The sequence below is a fragment of the Hemitrygon akajei genome, chromosome 1 (genome assembly GCF_048418815.1).
Source record: "Hemitrygon akajei chromosome 1, sHemAka1.3, whole genome shotgun sequence".
Taxonomy (NCBI): Eukaryota; Metazoa; Chordata; class Chondrichthyes; order Myliobatiformes; family Dasyatidae; genus Hemitrygon; species Hemitrygon akajei.
This window is the reverse complement of record NC_133124.1, coordinates 19,094,159-19,119,342: the sequence shown is the minus strand read 5'-3', so window position 1 is coordinate 19,119,342 and position 25,184 is coordinate 19,094,159. Positions and strand designations below refer to the sequence as shown.

At 41.0% G+C, this 25,184-nt stretch overlaps 1 protein-coding gene and 1 non-coding gene across 2 annotated transcripts in view; both read right to left on the bottom strand.

The window, feature by feature from the left end:
- Positions 1-25,184, bottom strand: part of csmd3b (CUB and Sushi multiple domains 3b) — a 2,154,916-nt gene that overhangs the window by 503,451 nt on the left and 1,626,281 nt on the right. Inside the window, exon 19 of the mRNA XM_073038951.1 lies at positions 1,004-1,120. Within this exon, the coding sequence (XP_072895052.1) occupies positions 1,004-1,120 (117 nt within the window). The remainder of the gene's footprint in view (positions 1-1,003; positions 1,121-25,184) is intronic.
- On the bottom strand, positions 18,907-19,013 carry LOC140736376 (U6 spliceosomal RNA). The gene has a single exon (XR_012100926.1). It is a non-coding gene; the product is annotated as a U6 spliceosomal RNA (small nuclear RNA).

Genomic DNA, 25,184 nt, shown 5'->3' with positions numbered 1-25,184 from the left:
AATTATTCCCATTATTTTTGGGCCTGCAGCTTTTTCTGTTAACATAGCTCTATGATGTCATTTTATACAAGCCATTCAAGTCATGATGAAGTTATGCACGTCTTTGCTCAGACTACAAGTGAATCTGTCCTTCCATCTAATGTAAATAGATTTACTTCAAAGATGAGTGTTAGTTCTGGATAGTGGAACTAACTACTCTGGCAAGGTAATCATCTGCTTAAAGTAAAGAATCAGAATCTGGTTTATTATCATGACCAAATGCTTGACATTTGTTGTTTTGTGGCAGCAGTACAGTGTAAGTCATAAAGTTGCATTAAGCTACAATAAATAAATAGTGTAAAAGAGGAATATGTTCATGGGCTCATGGACCATTCAGAAATCTGACGGTGGAAGGGAAGAAACTGTACCTAATACACTGAGTGTAGGTCTTCTGCCTCCTGTATCTCCTCCCTGATGAAAGCTAGCAGAAGAGGGCATGTCTTGGATGGTGAGGGTACATCGTGAAAGATCCCACCTTTTGACCATGGCCTTGATGGTGGGTAGGGTTGTGTCCATGATGGAGCTGACTGTCCTCAATCTGAATTTGTGTCTTCTTTATACGGTGGTCTTACGATATTTTAGCAGAAGTAATACCATATCACCAAGCAAAAATTTAGACTTAACTTCTACCTATGATAGGGAAAATCTTTCAGTTCTTGTTTCTGTCCCAAATCAACACCCTCTATTACCGTTCCCCACCCAATTAATTACATTAGATGCAGACGATTAATTCATGAAAATTCTTCAGTCTCTCAAATAAATCCATTGTGGTGGGGATTAGATTAATGTCACACATTTGGATCAATTGTCCTGCATCATTTTAAAACAACTGCAATTCTGAGTAACCGTTTGCTCATTATTACAAAACAGACATCATAAAACTGATCAAAAATTCTGGGGTAAAATCAGGCAAATTTTAGTGAGAATAGAAGAAGTGAAAATTCAAATAAATGTCATGCATTACCTTTACCATGGGAGACCTCCACAGTCCAGGTACAGTTCAATGAATTTGGATAAAAATCAGGATAGCCAGGTGATAAAATAGTTCCTGTGGGTCCTCGAATAGTTCCGCCACATAGTGCTGTAAAGAGAAACCAAAAATGATTGTAAGTGGAAAAAGTGTTTTTATTACTTGTAATAGGTTGCAGGGAAAAGTTAGTCATAAACAAAAAAACATCCGAAAAAAGGGTTAACATCATCATAGCCTTGAATTAATTAAATCAACCAGTGGCTCACGCAGAATCACAAGAGAAAATCTGCAGATGCTGGAGATGCAAAGCAACACGCACAAAGTGCTGGAAGATCTGGACTGGCCAGGCAGCATACATGGAAAAGAGGAGACAGTAATTGTTTCAGGCTAAGACACTTCATCAGGGCCCGAAACGTCAACTGTTGACTCTTTTCATTGGATGCTGCCTGGCCTGCTGAGTTCCTCCAGTGTTCTGTGTGTGTGCTGCCCGCAGAATCAGAAACAGGTTTATTATCACTGATATACATCATGAATTTGGTTGTTGTACAGTGCAATACATAAAATACACTATAAATTATAATATGTATATAAATAAATAAAGTGTAAAAAGAGAGCAAAAATAATGAGATAGTGTTTACATTTACATGTTTTCATGGAAAATTTATGTTTCAATCAGTTAAAATGGTGAGTACAAATCTTAACTTCCCATGTCATTTTTCTCCATCAAAAAAGATGCAAAGTGAGCTGTCCACTCACACCTTCCTAATCACTGATTCTGCACGGAAATCATCCCCAGAAAATCGCTCCAGCATTTGCTGTAAATGGTACCACTCTAGCCCGATCAGCCTGATGTGTCTTCAGACCTCCTCAGAATATAGAGCATACAAAAAAGAAAATCCAAAGCACTCTTTGATTTGGACTCTTAAAATTGTTCTGTAATGATAGGCAGTGAAATGGGAGGGCAGTGAGCCAGTAATATCTGCCATCAAGGACATACAGTACATGCAGAAAGACGTTGGAAAAAGGCAAGAAATACCATAAAAGATTCCACCCATCTTGTTTGTCCCACTCCCATAAGGGAGGAGCCTACGTAACATCCATGCCAAGACCACCAGAAACAAAAACAGTTACTTTACACATGCAGTAAGACCGATTAACAGCTCCACACACTAACCCACCCCACCACTACTGCTATCAGTGTCACCTTATGTACAGACATTCCTGTACTTTGCTTTGCTTTATGTACATACAATCAATCTATGAATACGAGCTATCTTATGTATATATAGCTGTTGTGTCCTTTATCTTATCGTGATTTTTTTGTGCTGCATTGGGTCTCGGGTAACAAATACTTTGTTCTCCTTTACAGTTGTGTTCTGGAAAAAACATTAAACGATCTTGAATTTTGATTAACAACACACACACAAAATGGTAGAGAAGCTCAGCAGGACAGGCAGCTTCTTTGGAAAAGAGTACAGTCGACATTTCAGGCCGAGACCCTTCAGTGGGACTGATCCTGAGTACTAGGCTTAATGTAGCAGGAGAAAATCCTCAAACAGGAAGTGCAGAAAAGTTTCCAGATTTTATTTTGTTTTGATCAGTGATATTAAATATTGACCTTTGCTCTGCGCAAACTTTTGATACGTATTTGCTCACAAGAAATTGACACCATTGCCAAACCCAACATTTTCTGTCCATCTACTGAAATACTTTCTGAGACATTTCAGAGACCAGGTGAGTCAAGATCCAAGATTGTTTGTTGTCATTCTTGGATCAAGTCATTTTCCAAGTTACGTGACGCGTGACTGGGGTTGAAGCTATACTGGACTTGAGGTAATGGTCTTGTGATGGTGGAGTGACATCATTTTCCTGCCAGTAGAGGTCATGTGACAGGTTTTTTTTACAGGGTATAAAAGGAGGACCCTTCCCTGTGAGGAGGGGCAGTTCGTGGCTGGATTTGCCATGTTGACTTCATGCCGCTGCGTGATTTAATGTTATGACGCAGTTTAGTTGAAAGATGAAGTTTTATCTAATGCCTAAAGTTTAAAAGGTCATTGCCAGCAGTTTCTTTACAATACAGCTAGTTGAGAATCAGTGGAGAGTGAAGATCGGAGATCGGGAGTTAAAGATCGAGGAGAATCGATTTCGACGGTGAAACAGGTTCGACCTTGTTTGATCCTTATTCGGAAGGAATTCGTTGACTGTTCTCATGTTAATCCCTGCAAAATAGCAGAAAGGATTGGGAATAGTTCTGTAAAGGAAAGGTCAGTGCCTTTAAGCCGTTTCGGTTCATAAATTCTTTGTGGGAAAAGTTCGATCTTGGGAACCGAAACAACACGACATGAAAGAGAATTTAAATCGTCTTAAAAAGTCTCTCCCTTAAATGAACTGTGAGCATTTTGAACTTTTGGCAATACTACTTTGAAGAACTGTTTTTGCAACATCGCTTTAACAACTGTTTAAGCTTCAATGCTTTAAGAACTGTTTAAGCTGCCACACAGCGGCTGATTTCCGGTTACGCTAGTGATTTGTTTACTTTTGGGGGGTTTGTTTTCAGTGTTTAATAAACATGCTATTTGTTATAAAAAACCCTGCCTAACTCGTATATTCATTGTTGCCTGAATCCGTAACACTATAATTAAGTTCCTTTCACCATACTTCAAACAGTGGATTTTGGAACACAACAATTTACTGCAATTAAAAGAATGCTTCCTCTTAATCTTCGCCAACATTTAAAAAAATTGGCATCCATTAGTTAAAATGTAATTGCAAATCAAATTTTCCTAAATATTCTACACCACACTCCACATTATTTGAAACACATTTATTAAACAATTTCTCTGTTTTCCAGCTTTCAGAGGAGCACTCAGCTTGATCAGTTTCTGTAAAGCTCTCCACCTTTTCTAATTTCTCAACTTTCCTTGCTACCTTACAGAGGTTGTTGGCTGTATTCTGTGTTTCTCTCACATTTTAAAAATGAACTTCTTACAGTTGCATTGTCTTCCTAAAATGTATTAGCTCACATTGATTCACATGAACATGGACAAATTCAACCCCTGCTTTGTGAGGAGGCTGAGAGAGCTATGCACACCCATTCTCAAGACCTTCTACAGATATGCAGTTGAGAGCATCCTAACCTGCTGCATCACTATGTGGTACTGAAATTGCACTGTGGCAGACAGGAGGGCTTGACTACGAGTCGTTAAAACAGACTAACGCATTACTTACCTGCCATCAAGGACACATATGCAGATAGGAGCCAGAAAAAGGGCAGCAATATCATGAATGATCCCACTCCATTCAGGGCACAGCCTACATTTCATCCAGGCCCGGACCACCCAACTCAAAAACAGTTATTTCCTCCAACCCATCAGGCTGATTAACGTTGCCACCCATTAACCCACTCCACCCCTCCGCATACACATCACTTGGCATGTATATACAATCAGTCTATGTATGTAACAGTTATTTGTACATTGTGTTTAATAGGATTACTTTTATATTGCCATTTATTGTGTTTTTTCTTGGGGTTTTTTATTATGGTTTTTTTTGCTGCATTGGATCTGGAGTAACAATCACTTTGTTCTCCTTTATATTTGGGTGCTGAAGAATGACAATAAATAATCATGAATTTTGAATCTTGAATGAGAAAAAAATTCTGGTACATGACTGTCTAATTTACCAGACTGGTATTTTCTCAATTTATCCCTTCTTTCATGTTTTAGGATATCATCAGACTTTGAAATTATGCAAACTTCTGCTGTCTGATTTATGAAGAATGATCAAAAGAACAGTTATTTTAATTCAGAGGCATCTGTTCACCACCCTCTTATTCATTGCAAAGGTCATGTTTATACAATCACATGAGTGTTTCCAAAATAGTCGGTAAACTTTAATGTAATGACTTGATAACTTAAATTACTTCTACTAACTTCCAAATAACATCTGAAGTTCATATTCTGACGATTTTAATCTTGAATTATACGGCTCATTAGGAATGTACAAATATAAAATAAACATGAGTAGGCATTCAGTCTGTCTTATGCACCCTCTTAGTCAACAAAATCATGACTGATCTTCAATCTCAGTGCTCTTCCTGCATTAAAATCATATCCCTTGATTCTCTTAACATCAAAATATCGATCAATCTCATTGTTAAATATATTCAGTGATTGAGCTTTCCTACCTCTCTTAGATAGTGAATTCAAAAGATTTACTCTCATCTGAATGAAGAAAGGTCTGCTCATTCCTGTCCTAAGTGGCCAACCTCATGTTTAAGAACTGTAACCTCTAGTTTTGTACCTCATACAGGGGAGACACCATCCCCACTTCTATGCTGTTGTGAAATTTTGTGCATATTTCAGTAAAATCCCCACCCATTTTTCAAAGCTTGACAATGTGAAATGCTAATTTGCCTAATCTCTCGTCAAATGACAAATTCCCCATTCCGTAATTCATTCTGGTGAACTTTCTCAACACCCTCTCTATTGAAATTATCTCCCTCCTTAGGGGCAGAGCACAAACCTGCAGGTGCAATCTCACCTGGGCATTATGAACTGGAGCAAGATGAGAACAGCACCCAAATCCTCTTGCAATTAGAGCAAACATTTCATTGACTCTTCTTATTTCTATCTGAGCCTACAAGTCGTCAAGTCACTTTTATTGTAATTTTGACCATAACTGCTGGTACAGTATGTAGTAAAAATGAGACAACGTTTTTCAGGATCATGGTGTTACATGACATAGTACAAAAACTAGACTGAGCTACACAAAAAAAAAACACAGAAAAAAAACTATACTAGAACACAGACCTACCCAGGACTGCATAAAGTTCACAAAACAGTGCAGGCATTACAATAAATAATAAACAGGACAATAGGGCAGTAAGGTGTCAGTCCAGGCTCTGGGTATTGAGGAGTCTGATAGCTTGGGGGAAGAAACTGTTACATAGTCTGGACGTGAAAGCCCAAATGCTTCGATGCCTTTTGTCAGATGGCAAAAGGGAGAAGAGTTTGGATGAGGGGTGCATGGGGTCCTTCATAATGCTGTTTCCTTTGCGGATGCAGCGTGTAGTGTAAATGTCCGTAATGACGGGAAGAGAGACCCCGATGATCTTCTCAGCTGACCTCACTATCCGCTGCAGGGTCTTGCAATCTGAGATGGTGCAATTTCTGAACCAGGTAGTGATGCAGCTGCTCAGGATGCTCTCAATACAACCCCTGTAGCATGTGATGAGGATGGGGGGTGGGAGATGGACTTTCCTCAGCCTTTGCAGAAAGTAGAGACGCTGCTGTGCTTTCTTTGCTATGGAGCTGGTGTTGAGGAACCAGGTAAGATTCTCCGCCAGATGAACACAAAGAAATTTGGTGCTCTTTACGATCTCTACCGAGGAGCCTTTGATGTTCAGCGGGGAGTGGTTGTTCCGTGCCCTCCTGAAATCAACAACCAGCTCCTTTGTTTTGTTCACATTCAGAGACAGGTTGTTGGCTCTGCACCAGTCTGTTAGCTGCTGCACCTCCTCTCTGTATGCTGACTCGTCGTTCTTGCTGATGAGACCCACCACGGTCGTGTCATCGGTGAACTTGATGATGTGGTTCGAGCTGTGTGTTGCAGCACAGTCGTGGGTCAGCAGAGTGAACAGCTGTGGACTGAGCACGCAACCCTGGGGGGCCCCCGTGCTCAGTGTGATGGTGTTGGAGATGCTGCTCCTGATCCGGAATGACTGAGATCTCCCAGTTAGGAAGTCTAGGATCCAGTTGCAGAGGGAGGTGTTCAGGCCCAGTAGGCTCAGCTTTCTGATCAGTTTCTGAGGGATGATTGTGTTGAATGCTGAACTGAACATGCAAAGATTTGTGTACAAGATCAGCCAGGTCCTTCTGAACACTAACATCAGTCCTGGTGGAGGGCCTTGGCCTAAAATGTCGACACGTGTTTCCTGACCTGCTGAGTTCCTCCATCATTTTGTGCACGTTACTCTGAAGTACCAAGATACCCTAATCTGACACTATTTAAGAATTTTCCTGTAGAAATAAAGATTCTGTCTGGAAAAAGAAAAGATGCAAATATATTTTCTCGTTTTGAAACCTTTATGAAGATCAACTTTATTTGTCACATGTATATCGAAACATACAGAAATGCACTGTGTGCATCAAATCCAATCAGCAACCATTGTGTTGGGGGTAGCCTGCAAGTCTCACAATGCTTCCAGCACCAACATGGCATGCCTAGAAACTTACTAACCCTATGCTTTTGGAATGTGTGTTTAAGTTGGAGAACCCAGACAAAACCCACGCGATCACTGGGAGAACATATAAACTCTTTACAGTCAGTAGCAGGAATCAAACCCTGATCAGTGATCATTGATGCTATAAAGCAATTGCACTGACTGCTATGCTATGATTTTTTAAATTTAATTTTATTGCGTTACAGTGCGGGATAGGCTCTTCTGGCCCTTTGAGCCATGCCGCTCAGCAGTCCCCCGATTTAAACCAAGCCTAATCACAGAACAATTTACAGCGATTAATTATCCTGCCAACCAGTATTTTCTGGACCGTGGAAGGAAACCAGAGCTCCTGGAGGAAACATATGCTGTCATGGGGAGAATGTACATACTCTTTACAGGCAGCAGTGGGAACTGAACCTGAGTCACCTATACCGTAAAGTATTGTGCTAATCACTACATTACCATGCCACCCTAGTTCAGCACAAACACGAGAAAATCTGCAGATTCTAGAATCCAACGGAACACACACAAAATGCTGGAGGAACTCCTCAGGCTAGGCACTATCTATGGAAAAGGGTAAACAGTCGACATTTTGGACTTCCATCATGATGAAGGGTCTCGACCCAAAATGCCGGCTGTTTACTCTTTTCCATAGGTGCTGCCTCGCCTGCTGAGTTCCTCCAGCATTTTGCATGTGTCTCCCTAGTTCAGCATTTTACAACAATATATTCAAGATTTCAACACGCCTTGTTCAAAAGATTTAAACAAAGAAACTGACACAAAGAAATGAAAGGGAATATTGGACAACTGGCTTAACAGAGTTTCTTTTGTTAAGAATTACAAAGAAGTGCAATTTTGATTAACACCAATTCAACATTCCATTGTCTATCACTTATTTTCAATGCAAAAGTGTGTCATTGGATTTGTTTAAGATATATTACTTTGTGTTAGAAATCAAAAGACCAGACATAAAACAATATCATAAAGCTATATTTGTTATACAGTATATAACAGATGGAAAGCCAGAATTAGCTATTTAAAAAGATGCAGAATATGTGATGAACTTCCAATCATTTATTCAACATTATACGCTTCAAGTCGCCAGAGGATCTTCTGAACTGTAATTAATGAATGAACCATAGGGAATTATTTTCATTAATGCCCTGAATCAACTTCCTAGAACTACTGCAATATGCAAAGCATGGCTGAAAGACAACAGAAGGCAAATTAAGACTTTATGTTTTTGTAGAAATGACAGAGGTTTAATTAGCTTCTTAACTGTTTGGAAGGCATGCAAGCAGTTACCTATTCACTTGGCCCTTATGCACTTAATCTTTCAACACAACATTTTGGAATGCATTTTTAAAAAATGATCACTAAAGGAAAGGGAGAAGATGAAAGTTGATGATTTGTGTAGAAGAAGTGCATTCCAATTGACTAATATTGAGACAACACATCAGACGATCCAGGAAATGCAAAGCAGGGTGAAGCTAAGGGAATTCAGCAATGCGTGAATGGTCACTGTGGTGAACTAGATATACCTGTCTGGACTGCTCCTGTGGCTCCTCCTACAGACCCCTGTATAAAGGCGACTGTGGCCTGTTGCCCTGCCTCATTCCCCAGGATGTAGTGTTGTTCATTCTTCCAGTCAATAAAAGCCGATACCTCGTTTCCTACGTCTCAGCGTGAGTTATTGATGGTGCATCAGTCACTTATGAGATAGACAATGGAAATGTGGAGAGGATGTCTCCTGTAATGGGGGAGTCTAGGACCAAAGGGCACAGCTTCAAAATAGAGGGACTTCCATTTAGAGCAGGGATGAAGAGGAATTTCCTTATCCAGAGGCTGGTGAATCTGTGGAATTCATTGCCACCGATGGCTGTGGAGCTCAATAATATTGGCTATGTTTAAAGCGGAGATTGATATTTTCTTAATTACTTTGTAGTAAGGGGATCAAAGGTTACAGGGTGAAGGCAGGTGAATGGTGTTGAAAGGGATAATAAGTCAGCCACAATGGAATGGCGGAGCAAACTTGATGGGCCAAATGGCCTAATTCCTCTCCTATGACTTATGGTCGATATGCAAGCTTCATTCACTTTCTCAATTTATTACCAGTATATGCTTAATCAAGAAGAGTTTGTGCTAATTTATAAAGAAAGAACTGAGGCTGGTCCTCCTTCAAGTAAAAGTAGTTGCTTTCTGCAATGGTGAATTTCATGAACCCTACTGGTTTAAACCCACTGACTGTACATTTTATTCATCTTTGAATCAACAATTAGATAATTGCTGTTTAGGTTAGAAATAAAAGGCCTTCATTGTTTACGGGATGCTTGTCCCACTGGCAAGAGCAGCATTTACTGCTCATTGTAGGTCACATGAATGCACTCTCCTATGGCTTTTCAGGGCAGTTAAGAGAAAAAATATTCGCTGAACTCTGAGATCACATTTTGCCAAAATGGGTGAACAGGCATAGTTCTTACATAACGTTTGTGGGCAAGATGCAACGGTTCCCACGCTGGGTTCATAGAAAACACACAGCACAATACAGACCTTTCGACCCAAAAAGCTGTGACAAACATATCCCTACCTTAGAACTACCTAGGCTTTACCCACTGCCCTCTATTTTTCTAAGCTCCATGTAGCCACCCAGGGGTCTCTTAAAAGAGTTCATGGAGCCCTGGTTAATGGTAGGGGTCTAAAGCATAAAAAAAGGTTGCAAAGCCTGGCAAGAAGTACTTTGAGAAAACTTTTGATCATCATCAATATTGCTGGCTTTGTATTTCAGATTTAGTTAATTAACAAAATTTAAATTTCCCATCTGTTAATTTATTGATTATAGTCATCTAATCGTAGCTCTGTATACACTCAGTAGCCACTGAATGTATGTCCATGGTCTTCTATTTCTGGAGCTCATCCACTTCAAGGTTTCATGTGATATACCTTGGAGATGTGTGCATAGCCCACTACTCTAATCTCTCTACACTCATGACTCGTGACAGCTCAAATGCCACCTATGAATTTGCTGATGACAAAACCATTGTTGACAGAATTTCAGATGGTGACGAGAGGACGTACAGGTATGAGATACATCAGTTACTTCAGTGGTGTCACAGCAACAACCTTGCACCCAACATCAGTAAGACCAAACAACTGATTGCAGACTTCAGAAAGGGTAAGTATACTTACTGTAATTCAGTTTTTTTTCCTCCAGTATCATGTATTGCATTGTACTGCTGCTGCAATGTCAACAAATTTCACGACATATGCTGATCATTAAACCGGATTCTGATTCTGAAATGGTCTTCTGCACATCACTATTGCAATGAATGGTTACTTGAATTATTGTTGTCTTCCTGTCAACTTGAACCAGTCTCGCAATTCACCTCTGACCTCTCTCATTAAAAAAGTATTTTTGTCCACAAAATTGCTGCTCACTGGATGCTATTTTTTGTATTTTTCATATCATTCTTTGTAAACTCTAGACACTGTTGTCCAAAAAAAACAAAACAGGAGATCAACAATTTCTGAAATCTTCAAACTACCCAGTCAGGCACCAACAAGCATTTCATGATCAAAATCACTTAGATCACATTTCTATCCCATTCTGATGTTTGGTCTGAACAACTAAGCTTCTTGACCTTGACTTTATTGTTTAATGCATTGAGTTTCTGCCACATGATTGTCTGATTAGATATTTGCAATAATGAGCATGTGTACAGGTGTACCTAATAATGTGGCCACTGATTGTCTATGTTCTACGATTATGAATACAGTAACTGAACTTACATTGTACTCTTGCTCTGATTTGGAGCAGAAAACATGTCCAAGATCAGCACACAAAAAAAAAATTCTGGAAGAACTCAGCAAGTCAGGCAGCGTATATGGAGAAGAATAAACAGTTGATGTTTCAGGCCCCAGATCTCTTGTCCAGACCTTGAGATTTGTCACTGCATGATCAACAAAGCAACAAAAAATTTTATTTCCTGAGAATGGTACTAAAGAAGCAGCAATTGAAAGTTGTGTATAACCTCCGTTTGAGGTCTCAATGTGCTATCTCAATCGTCATCTGATAGCATCAAGTTGATCCAATCCGCTTCCTGGATTCACTGCTGCGTTTCCCCAGACCACCCCTCACCTTTCTTAGATAAGGGACCCAAAATTGCTCACAACACTCCAAGTGAGGCCTCACCAGTGCCTTATAAAGCCTCAACTTCACCCTTGCTTTTATGCTCTAGTCCTCTCCAAATGAATGCTAACATTGCATTTGCCTTCCTCACCACAGACTCAACCTGCAAATTAACCTTGAGGGAACCCTGCACAAGGAATCCCAAATCCCTTTGCACGTCAGATTTTTGAATTTTCTCTCCACTTAGAAAATAGTCTATGCTCTTATTTCTCCTACCAAAGTGCATGACCATAAACTTCTGTAGTTGTTAAATCATAGCAAGAGGCTTTACTGGGATAATGAGTGGATGCATTTCAGATGCAGACTCCGATTCATTTATTTATCACATATACATTAAAATAAACGGTGAAATGTGTCATTTCTGTTAACAAACAACAAAACCTACTGATATGCTGGGGTTGTCTGCCAAGTGTCACCACACATTCCAGTGCCAACACAGCATACCCATATTTGGCAGAACAACACAACCAACAGCACCAATAACAACAGAACAACATAATAACACCAAAAACAAGCCACTTTCCTCCTTTCCAGTCATTCACCACTGACACACCCGTACAGTCTTCCAATCCTAGTTCAGGCCGTCTCCATGCCGCCCAGCCTCCAGTGGACTCAGGTACAGATGTCAGGCCTCTGACTTCCCCAGCGGACTCGCAGACTCTTCGACCCAGATCTTCTGGACTTGCAATCGTCCTTTGGGCTTCGATCTTTGGTATCAACGCCAGGACACACTGATGTTTGGATCTCTAACTCCAGGTTTTGAACTCCTGTCTCGCCGACGATTAGCCCTTGAACTCCAGGCCTCAAACACCAGACTCGCCAGCTTGCATATTGAGGGGATTACTGGCCCTGGTGCCTCCTGCCCGCACAGACCTGCAATTGTTTTATGCTTTTCCAGTTGTTGCAGCACTGTAATCTTGGGCACTGGCAACAGGGCCGGAATGGGATTTTGCCATAACCCCAGTAACCTGTCCTCAGTGAATCTGGCATCTTTCTCCCGAGATTTTCTGTTTTGAAATCAGGTTCAATTTCTGCAGACTCCACATTTATGTATTAGGTACCATTGTCATCCATTTTAACAGACCCACAGCAAACCAAGGATAAAGGGCAGAAGGCAGGAGAATTGGTCTGACAATGAAATTTAATCAGCAAGAATTTAATTTACAAGGATGTTGCCTGGATTGGGGAGCATACCTTATGAGAACAGGTTGAGTGAACTCGGCCTTTTCTCCTTGGAGCAATGGAGGATGAGAGGTGACCTGATAGAGGTGTATAAGATGATGAGAGGCATTGATCGTGTGGATAGTCAGAGGCTTTTTCCCAGGGCTGAAATAGTTGCCACAAGAGGGCACAGGTTTAAGGTGCTGGGGGAGTAGGTACAGAGGAGATGTCAGGGGTAAGTTTTTTATTCAGAGAATGGTTAGTGTGTGGAATGGGCTGCCGGCAACAGTGGTGGAGGCCGATATGATAGGGTCTTTGAAGAGACTTTTAGATAGGTACATGGAGCTTAGTAAAATAGAGGGCTATAGGTAAGCCTAGTAATTTCTAAGGTAGGGACATGTTCGGCACAACTTTGTGGGCCGAAGGGCCTGTATTGTGCTGTAGGTTTTCTATGTTTCTTTAGCAATGATCAAATGGCTGAGCAGACTCAATGGGCTGAATGGTTTAATTCTGCTCCAACATCTTTTGGTCTTATGGTAAAGAAGTCACATAGAATGAAAGAGTTCTAATGTTGAGGAGCTATCTTGTGTATAATAGCCATATAAAGTAGCTTCTCTTCCTCCTTCCTTATAACAGTTGCTTGACCCATACTCAATGTTTTAGGAACAGCTTCTTCCCGTCTGCCATCAGATTTCTAAACTGACCGTGAACCCACAAGCACTACCTCACTATTTTGTTCTTTTTTAGCACTACAGTACTTATTTATTTTATTTTCTATTTCTTTTTATAACAGAGAAGATTTACTAGAATGTTTCCTGGGTTTCAGCACCTAAGTTACAGGGAAAGGTTGAACAAGTTAGGTCTTTATTCTTTGGAGCGTAGAAGGTTGAGGGGGGACTTGATAGAGGTATTTAAAATTATGAGGGGGATAGATAGAGTTGACGTGGATAGGCTTTTTCCATTGAGAGTAAGGGAGATTCAAACAAGAGGACATGAGTTGAGAGTTGGGGGAAAAAGTTTAAGGGTAACACGAGGGGGAATTTCTTTACTCAGAGAGTGGTAGCTGTATGGAACGAGCTTCCAGTAGAAGTGGTAGAGGCAGGTTTGGTATTGTCATTTAAAGTAAAATGGGATAGGTATATGGACAGGAAAGGAATGGAGGATTATGGGGTGAGTGCTGGTCAGTGGGACTAGGTGAGAGTAAGCGTTCGGCACGGACTAGAAGGGCCGAGATGGCCTGTCTCCGTGCTGTAATTGTTATATGGTTATATGGTTAAAGTAATTGTTGCAGTGTATTAAACTGTACTGCTGCTGCAAAAATACAAATTTCACAAGAATTAAGATAATAAACCTCATTCTGATTCTTCTCAATTTTCTTTGGATAGATTTTTTTGAACATGTCCCCAACCTTTGAGGCGTTACAGGTTACATTTATACAGCACAATTATTAAGATCACTTTTAATCTCGCAATTTATGATACATTTAGACTCCTACATCATGATGGGTCCAACTAAAATGTTCAATCTCACTGGAAATATAACTGTCATCTTAAAACTTCAGACTCCAAAGCAACATTGCTGTTTTCAGCTTTTTAGAAGTGAAGACAGAGTACAGCACCCGAGAGCAGGACAAATATAATCCTGTTCTGATAGTCTGCTTGCAAATTTTTCAATTTTCCTCGAATAAGAAAATAGTTGCAATATAAAATACATTTACAAAAGTGTGGAATATCCTCCTGAAACATTCAGCAGAGTTGTTTCTCTTTTCTGCAGATACCAACTACATTAATCAATAATGGAGCCTCAAATGAAATGTCAGGATAATCTTTCGAGGCATCAGAGGCAGAACAGAGTCTGGCTTTAGCGTTAATCTTCGGATATGTATTTGCTGCTTTCAGAATACCATGCCTTCAAAACAGCTGCTTAGAATCACTTCCCTTGTGTCCAATTTTGAACACTGTAGCTCAAGAAGAATTTTAATTCTGTTCTCAAGAAACGAACAGGGTTCTGAGACTTAAGATGTTAAGCTCTGAGAAAAGACTTCTACATTGAATAGATTTCCATTAAAGATAGGAAAATTTGGGGGAGGGATTTCATTAGGGAGAGCAAAATTAAGCTTTTAAAAAGCTGAAAAGCGTAGATATTGCAAATGTGACAAGGCCTCTTGACACTGATCACATCAAAATAAGAGAACCTATACACTCAATGGCTACTTTATTAGGCACCATTATCATCTATGAGGGCCAACATGGTCAATCTATCAGAAACCTCGAAGCAGTTGGTCATGGTAGAACTGACGGTTCCCTTAGAAGAGTGGATCGAGGAGGCATTTCAGCATAAGGAAGCCAAATACCAGTGCCAGAGACAGGAGTGGAGCCTAAAGATGAGGGGCGTAGAGGTTCTGCTGGCCGTTCACTGGGCAGAACCTACTCTCCCCTTGGTATCGTGTGGGCTGCAAAGGAAAAAGGCATCAGGACCATCACAGAGGCTGCTGAGCGGGTCTCCAGATGGCTATAGATCAAAAGGGGTGATCCGTGGACTGATGCTACTGGTCCGCAAGCCAGGGCCTGATCAACCCTGGCTGAGTCGCCTGGGAGAGAGTGACTGATGCTGAAACAGCTGGATGAGCTGATAATTCCAGGTTATATCACTGATAATGTGTCCCACACTTCCTCTGATGTATTTCAGGATCAGTGGTCACTTTATTAGGGTCTTGCTGTACTAATCAGGTAGCAACTGAGTGTATGTCTGTGGTCTTCTGCTGCTATGGTCCATCCAACTCAAGGTTTGATCCGTTGTGCATTCAGTGATGCTCTTCTGCACACCACTGTTGTAACATGTGCTTATTTGAGTTGAGTTCACCTTTCTGTCAGCTTGATCCAAACTGGCCATTCTCCGCTGATCTCCCTCATTAACAAGGTGTTTTCACCCACAGAACTGCAGCTCACTAGACGTTTGTGTTTTCCACATCTTTTTCTGTGAATTCTATGGACGGTTTTGCGTGAAATCCCAGGAGATCAGCATTTTCTGAGATTTTCTGAGAAACCACCTGGTCTGGCACCATCAATCATTCTACGGTCAAACTCACTTAGATCACATTTCTTCTCCATTCTGATGTTTCGTCTGAACAACAACCAAACTACTTGACTATGTCTGCATGCTTTTATGCATTGAGTCACTGTCTCATATTTGGCTAAAATGCCGACTGTTTACTCTTTTCCATAGATGCTGCTTGGCCTGCTGAGTTCCAAGACAAATGTAATCCTATTGTTCTCTGATTGTTTTTGTGTTAAATTTTGTTATTTTTTTCAATTTTCCTGGTGTATTAAAAACAATTGTGTTATAAATTGTGTCATTAGTCTCACAGCTTCTTCCCTCTGGCAGAGAGACTAACACCCTGCCACCACCGAGGTCTTGTCACTAGGACACTGAGCTTTTCACTGTCCTGTACTGCTTACCTCTTCTCACTTGCTCATCACCTCCTCCTTCCCTTTCCCTACTGTCCACTCTCCTCTCCTATCAGATTCCTTTCTCTCCAGCCCTTCACCTTTCCTACCCACCTGGCTTCACCTATCACCTAGAGCTATCATCCATCCCCTCCCCAACCTTTTTATTCTTCCCCTTCCAGTCTTGAAGAAGAGTCTCAACTCAAAACGTCAAATGTTTGACAAGCTTACTGGAGTTCTTTGAGGACATAATGAGTGCAGTGGATAGAGGGGAACAGGTGGATGTCGTAAACTTGGATTTCCAGAAGGCCTTCGATAAGATGCCGCACAAGAGATTTATAAATGAGATATGGATGCATGGAGTCGGAGGAAGTGTATTGGCATGGATAGTGGATTGGTTAACCAATAGAAGGCAGAGAAATGATATAAATGGGAGTTTCTCCGGTTGGCAGTCAGTGGTGAGTGGGGTGCCGCAGGGTTTACCATATACATTAATGATTTGGAAGAGGGGACTGAGTGTAGCGAGACAAAATTTGCTAATGACACTAAACTGAGTGGAAAAGCAAATTGTACAGAGGATGCAGAGGGACATAGATAGGTTAAGTGAGTGGATTAAGGTCTGGCAGATAGAATACAACATTGGTAAATGTAAGATCATCCACTTTGGAAGGAATAATAGAAGAGCATATTATTACTTAAATGGTGAAAGATTGCTGCATGCTGTTGTGCAGAGGGACTTGGGAGTGCTTATTCATGAACCACAAAAAGTTGGCTTGCAGGTACAACGGGTTATTAAGAAGGCAAATGGAATGTTAGCCTTCATTGCTAGAGGGATTGAATTCAAGAGCAGGGAGGTTACGCTGCAACTATACAGGGTACTGGTGAGGCTGCACCTGGAGTACTGTGTGCAGTTCTGGTCTCCATACTTGAGGAAGGATATACTGGCTTTGGAGGCAGTGCAGAGGAGGTTCACCAGGTTGATTCCAGAGATGAAGGGGTTAACCAATGAGGACAGGTTGAGTCGCCTGTAACTACACTCTTTGGAATTCAGAAGAATGAGAGGGGATCTTATTGAAACATACAAAATTTTGAAAAGGATAGATAAGATAGAAGTAGGAAAGTTGTTTCCATTGGTAGGTGAGACTAGAACTAGGGGACATTGCCTCAAGATTCAGAGTAAAAAATTTAGGATGATAATGAGGAGAAACTGTTTTCCCAGAGAGTGGTGAATTTGTGAAATTCTCTGCCCAGGGAAACAGTTCAGGCTTCTTCACTAAATATATTTAAGATACAGATAGATAGATGTTTACATAGTAGGGGAATTAAGGGTTATGGGGAAAAGGCAGGTAGATGGAACTGAGTTTACGGACAGATCAGACATGATCTTATTGAATGGCGGGGCAGGCTCCATGGGCCAGATGTTCTACTCCTGCTCCTATTTCTTATGTTCTTATGTTTATTCATTTCCATAACTTCTGTTTGCCTTGCTGAGTTCCTCCAGCATTTTGTGTGTGCTACTGTTTCCTGTTTACCTGTGCTGTACTTCATGCATTTTGAAGAATAGTTTATTAATTTGTTTATACTACAATATTTACAATATTTTGGTCTATATGTTGTCTGTGCTATGTTGTGTGGGTACACTGTTATCTGGAGGAACATTGTTTCATTTGGTTGTATATTTGTACTGTCAGATGACAAAACCTTGAACTGTAATACGTTTACAAAAATGTGGACTGTCCTCAGGAAATGAGTTGTTTCTCTTTTCTGCAGATACCAATTACATTAATCAATAAGGAAGCCTTAAATGAAATGTTAGGATAATCTTCCAAGGCATCAGAGGCAGAATAGAGTCTGGCTTTAGCACTAATCTTCTGATGTATGTTAGCTGCCTTCAGAATACCATCCCTTCAAAACAGTTGCTTAGAATCACTTCCCTTGTGTCCAATTTTGAACTCTATAGCTCAGAATGAATCTTGATGCATTTCTGAAAAGAACAATAAAGATTGTAAAGCTTAAGATGGTAAGCTCCAAGAAAAGATTTTTTTACGTTGAATAGATTTCCATTAAAGATAGGAAAATTTGGAGGAGGGATTTCATTAGGGAGGCTGTCAGTTAGTTTGGGACGTAGATTGCTGGGTTTGGTGGTGATGGGTTCCTACACTGTCACAAGCTTTGAGGCTGTATATTGAAGGCTGGTTTTGGAGTGTGAAGTGCTGCCAGGAAAGTGCACCCAATGATTAATGCAAATATCTAACTAGTAGTGTTTTGAGCATCTCAGAAACTGCTGATCTCCTGGGATTTTCACGCACAAGTCTCTAAAGTTTATCAAGAATGTTGCAAGGGGCAAACAAAAAAATCCAGTGAGCAGCAGCTCTGTGGGTAAATACATCTTGTTAATATGAGAGGTCAGAGGAGAATGGCCAGACTGGTTCAAACCTAACAGGAAGGAAACAGTAACCCAAACAACCGCGTGTTACCACGGTGACGTGCGGAAGAGCACAGCATGTCAAACCTTGAAGTGGATGGGCTACACAGTAGAAGACCACGAACGTGAAATCAGTGGCCATTTTATTAGGTACTGCAGAATAAGAATTAGGTAATTCAGCCCATCGAGTCTGTTCTGACATTCCATCCTGGCTGATTTATCATTGCTTTCCACACCCGCCCCATTCTCCTGCCTTCCACCTGTAACCTTTGATGGTCTGAACAATCCAGAACCCATCAACCTCTGCTTCATTTTTTGGCATATTCTGCATTGAATTTATAGTTTTTTTTATTATTATGTATTGCAAGGCACTGCTGTATGTTGTTTACCACAAATTTCACGACACACTGTTTGCCAGAATCAGGTTTATTATCACAGGCACATGTCATGAAATTTTTTGTTTTTAAACGCTTCACGAATTTGCGTGTCATCCTTGCGCAGGGGCCATGCTAATCTTCTCTGTATCATTCCAATTTTAGTATATGTGCTGCCGAAGCGAGCACAGTCATGAAATTTTAACTTGTAGCAGCAGTAAAATGCAACACATGATAATATAGAAAGAAAAAAAGTAAACCAATTACAGTAAGTATATATATATATATATATGTAGATTAAATAGCTCGATTAAAAATAGTTCAAAACAATGAGAAGACGGGATGTCCTGGGTGACAGGGGTCCTTAATAATGGACACCACCTTCCTGAGGCACCACTCCTTAAAGATGTATTGGATACTACAGAGCCTACTACCCAAGATGAAGCTGACTAATTTACAACTTTCCTTAGCTTCTTTCAGTCTCCCCATACCAGAGAGTGATGCAGCCTGTCAGAATGCTCTCCACGGTACCCTATAGAAGTTTTCAAGTGACAAGTTAAATTTCTTCAAACTTCTAATGAAATACAGCTGCTGTCTTGTCTTCTTTACAGTTGCATCGATATGTTGGGCCAAGGTTAGATCCTCAGAGATCTTGACACCCAGGAATTTGAAATTGCTCACTCTCTCCACCTCTGATCCCTCTATGAGGATTGGTTTATGTTCCCTCGTCTTACCCTTCCTGAAGTCCACAATCAGCTTTTTTGTCTTACTGCTATTGAGTGCAAGGTTGTTGCTGTGACACCACTCAACTAGCAGATAAATCTTGCTCCTGTACACCCTCTCATCTCCATCTGAGATTCTACCAACAACAGTTCTTTTGTCAGCAATTTTATAGATGGTGGTTGAGCTATACCTAGTGTAACACCCTGGGAAATCTTTCATTGCTAATGTAATGATTTCTCTGTTGCAGCAGTGTTTGGGTTATGGTGGCTAGAGATAACGGGCTTTGGAAAGTGCACTGTCCAATGAAGGGAGTGTTTTTCCTTGTTGTGTGCCTGAGAATGAGGTGAACTGGGTCTTTTGTTTGGTGAGAGATGAAGAGAGAAGATGCCAGAAAGGAGAGGTTGTAGACAGCAGGTTGTGGACTTGGAGTGCGACTGGGAATCAACGAAGCCCAGGAAATCGATGGAGGACCAGCAGAACCGAAACTGTGTGCTCCAGCTTGTGCACATTAGACAGTTTCATTAAAATGGGCCCTTTTCTTCTTGTTTTTTTTTTACTGATCCTTTAGTCAAATTAAGAATTATAAAGCTAAATTGTTTAATTGAATATGGCATATTGTCTGTTATTTTGTGGTACTGATTTGTAACAGGGGCAAACAGATCACCCAGCATCCACACAAACAAGAGGTTTTGCCCCTCAGATTTCAGACGTTTGGTGGGGCCAGACGGCTGTCTTCCCTCGGCTAACACCGCCGGCCAAACCTGAGGGTTAGACTAGCCACACAGATATCAAACCCGATTCTGATTCTGATTGTGAGTGTGTCAGTGATCTCTTTGAAGATGACTACAGTGGAAAGGTCACAGGTATATCAGTACAATAGCTACACAACTCAAAGAGGTCCACAAGGAAAGGGAGAGTCTGTAGAATCTCCTCAGGCTGTGTCTGATACAAATAACAGTGATGGGGAGGTTGAGATTATGTGAGCTCAGAAACAGCAGTGTTAACCTCCATTGTTTAATGAATAGCTGAATAGTTTGAACAATATTTCAAGAGAAGGTTTTATTGCAGGATGGTAGTTCCAGAGGCCTTTATAAGGTATTGGTCATTGACTTCACAAAGAGGGGTGATGTATGTGTTGCTGACTGCATGGGTTGTGTTTCAAAAGTTTGAGAGCTTCAACTTCCTAGAAGTAAACATCATCAAAGGCCTGTCCAGTTCCAACCACACAGATGCGGTGGTCATAGACACTCACCAAAGCCTCTACTTCCTCAGGAGAGTAAAGAAATTTGGCAAGTCCCTGTTGATCCTTACCAATCTTTATCGATGTGCAATGCAAAGCATTGGTAATTGTACAACACAAATTTGGATGCATGATTACTTACTACGGCAACCACAACCACTTTGCAGAGAGCTGTGGACAGAGCTCAGCATAACTTGTAAACCAGCCTCCCCTCTATGGACTCTGTCTATACTGATTACTGCCTCAGTAAAAGAGCTAACATAATTAAAGACCCTCAGTCACCCTGAACATTCTCTCTTCTTTCCTCTCTCATTGGGCAAAAGACCTTCAAAGCATGTACTCCCACGCTCAAGGACACTTCTAGCCCACTGTTATAAGACAACTAAATGGTACAGAAGGGAGAGAAGAAGATGAGGAATGCGGAAGTCGTAGGGGATTTCATAGTGAGGGGAACAGACAGGAGGTTCTGTCAGCCTGATAGAGATTCCCGCACAGTGTGTTGCCTCCCAGGTGTCAGGGTACGGGATGCCTCGGGTGCAGAGTATTCTGACTGGAGAGGGTGAACAGCCAGAAGTCTTGGTACACCAATGACATAGGTAGAAAAAGGTTGGAGGTCCTGAAGAGAGAATTGAGGGAGTTGAGTAGGAAGCTGAAAAGCAGGACATCCAGAGTAGTAATCTCAGGACTGCTGCCTGTGCCACATGCTAACGAGTGGAGGAGGTACGGTCTGTACAAAAAGGATGGGTTACACCTGGCCCAGAGAAGTCCAATATCCAAGCAGGCAGGTTTAATAGAGCTGTTAGGGAGGGTTTAAACTAATCTGGCAGGAGGATGAGAACTGGACTGAAAGGGTTGAGGATGGGGAAATAAATCAAAGGTAGCGGGCAACACAACAGAGATGATAGAAAGGACAGGCAGGAGATGAGGCATAATCACAGCCAGTGGGATGATTCACAGGACAATAGAGGTGTGGTGTGGTTAAAACAGAAAGCAACAAATACTGGACTGAAAGTGTTATATTTGAATGCACGCAGCATAGGAAAAAAAATGATCAATCTTGAAATTCAGCTATAGTTTGGCAAATATGACGTTGTGGCCATCACTGAAACTTGGCTAAAGGATGGCTGCCATTGGGAGCTGAACGTTGAAGGATATAAGATGTATTGGAAAGATAGATTGGTCGACAGAGGGGGTAGTATAGCCCTGTGTATAAGAAATAATATTAAATCATTAGAAAGGGATGACATAGGATTGGAAGCTGCAGGATCTGTATGGGTTGAGTTAAGAAATGTCAGGGGTAAAAGGACCCTAATGGCAGTTGTATACAGACCTCCAAACAGCAGCCGGGATGTGGATTACAAATTACAGCAGGAGTTAGAAAAGGCATGTCAAAAGGGCAATGTTATGATAATCATTGAGAATTTTAAAATGAAAGTCAATTGGGAAAACCACACCAGTATTGGACCTCAAGAGAGAGAATTTGTAGAATGTCTAAGGGATGACTTTTTAGAACAGCTTGTTGTTGAGCCCACAAGGGGATCGGCTGTGCTGGATTAGGTGTTGTGAAAGGATCCAGAGGTGATAACAGAGCTTAAGGTTAAGGATCCCTCAAGGAACAGTGATTACAATATGATCGTTCACTTTGAAATTTGAGAAGGAGAAACTAAATTCCAATGTGTCAATTTTTCAGTGGAATAAAGAAAATTACAATGACATGAGAGGGTAACTGGCCAAAGTTGGCTGGAAAAGGACAATGGCTGGAGTTTCTACAAAAAATGAGGGAAATGCAAGACAGATATATTCCAAATAAGAAGAAATTTTCAAATGGATGAAGGATGCTACCGTGGCTGACAAGAGAAGTCAGAGCCAAGGTAAAAGCAAAAGAGAGGGCATACAAGAAAACCAAAGCTAATGGGAAGAGATGATTGGGAAGCTTTTAAAAACTTGCAGAAGGAAACTAAAAAGGTCATTAGGAAGGAAAAGATGAATTATGAAAGGAAGCTGGTGACTAATATTAAAGAAGATACAAAAAGCTTTTATAAAGGGTAAAAGAAAGTTGAGGGTAGAATTAAGACCAATAGAAAATGACACCGGAGATATTGTAATGAGAGACGCAGAGATGGCAAAGGAACTGAATGCGTATTTTGCATCAGTCTTCACAGTGGAAGACATCTGCAGTATACCGGACATTCAAGAGTGTCAGGGAAGTGAAGTATATGCAGTGAAAATAAAGACTGAGAAGGTGCTCAGGAAGCTTAATGGTCTGAGGGTGGATCAATCTCCTGGACCTGATGGAATGCACCCTTGGGTTCTGAAGGAAGTATCTGGAGTGATTGTGGAGGCATTAACAACAATCTTTCAAGAATCAATAGATTCTGGTATTGTACAGGATGACTGGAAAATTGCAAATGTTACTCTATTATTTAAGAAGGGTGGGAGGCAGCAGAAAGGAAACTACAGACCTGCTAGCCTGACATAAGTGGTTGCAAAATTGTTGAAATTGATTGATCGGGTTGAGATTACGGAGTTCCTGCAGGCACGTAACAAGAGAGACCAAAGCCAGCACGGTTTCCTGAAAGGAAAATCCTGCCTGACAAACCTAATACAATTTTCTGAGGAAATTACAAGCAGAGAAGGCAAAGAAGATGCAGTGGATATGGTGTACTTGGATTTTCAGAAGGCCTTTGACAACGTGCCACACATGAAGCTGCTTAGCATAAGAGCCCATGGAATTACAGGAAGGTTACAAGCATGGGTAGTGCATTGGATGATCGGCAGAAAACAGAGAGTGGGAATAAAGTGATCCTATTCTGGGTGGCTGCCAGTTACCAGCGGAGTTCCACAGGGGTCAGTGTTGTTTGTATATCAATGATTTGGACTCCGTGATTTATGGATTTGTGGGTTAATTTGCCAATGATGCAAAACTAGGTTGCAGGGCGGGTAGCATTGAGGAAACAGAAAGTCTGCAGAGAGACTTAGATAGTTTAGGGGAATGGGCAAAGAAGTGGCAAATGAAATACAATGTTGGAAAATGTATGGTAATGCACTTTGGTGGAAGAAATAAACAGGCAGACTATTATTTAGATGGGGAGAGAATTCAAAATGCAGAGATGCAAAGAGACTTGGGAGTCCTTGTTTAAGATACCCTAAAGGTTAACCGCCAGGTTGAGTCAATTCTGAAGAAGGCAAATGCAATGTTGGCATTCATTTCCAGAAGTATAGAATATAAGAGCAGGGATGTGATGTTGAGACTCTATAAGGCACTCGTGAGACCACACTTGGAGTATTGTATGCAGTTCTGGGCTCTTTATTTTAGAAAGGATATACAGTCGGCTCTCCTTATCCGCGAGGGATTGGTTCCAGGACCCCCCGCAGATAGAAAATTTGCAGATGCTCAAGTCCCTTATTCACCCTGTCTCATGACTGTGGATCTTAGGACCCAGCGGAACTCAAGACCTTATTTAACCTGTCTCCGTGCGGTAGACATTAGGACCAGCGGCAGAGATCTGAATCCGCAGTGTTTCTGTTCACAAAAATAATCACGATCGTGATTGAAAATAAAGTGGAAATAATAAAGCAATCGGAAAGAGTTGAAATGCCATCGGTCATTGGAAAGGCGTTAGGCTACGTCGGTCAATGATCGGAACAATTTTAAAGGATAAAGTGAGAAAGGCTGTGCCCCAATGAAAGCTACAATTATTACTAAGCAACACAGTGGTTTAATTATTAGGTTTTGGGGTTTGGGGTTTTTGATCCTCCACATCAACCCGGCACGGTGGAGAGTGCACACTATAGCGATCTGTCACTAGATTGAACTCGCGAACTTGCGTTCCCGAGCCCGGCGCTGAAACATACATTCTTAAGTGTTTTATATGCATAGAAAGGTAAAATATATACTATATACGAAGACAAAGGTTTGACTAACTGACACTAAATAATACCGGATGTACCTGTTCCAACTTACTTAGTTAAGAGAACTTCCGATGTTTTTCGATCCCGATCCACGATAACCTACACACATCCTCCCGTATACTTTAAATCATCTCTAGATTACTTATAATACCTAATACAATGTAAATACTATGTAAAATAGTTGTTATACTGCATTGTTTAGGGAATAATAACAAGAAAAAAAGTCTATACGCGCTCGAATAACAAGTGCTGGAAGAGCATTTCCAGGTTTTCGTGATTCGCGGTTGGTTGAATTCGCACATGCGGAGTTTGTGGATAAGGAGGGCCGACTGTACTGACATTGGAGAGGGTTCAGGGAAGATTCACGAGAATGGTTCCAAGAATGAAAGGGTTACCGTATGAGGAACATCTGGCAGCTCTTGGGCTGTATTCCCTGGAGTTCAGGAGAATGAGAGGGGATCTCATAGGAACATTCTGAATGTTTA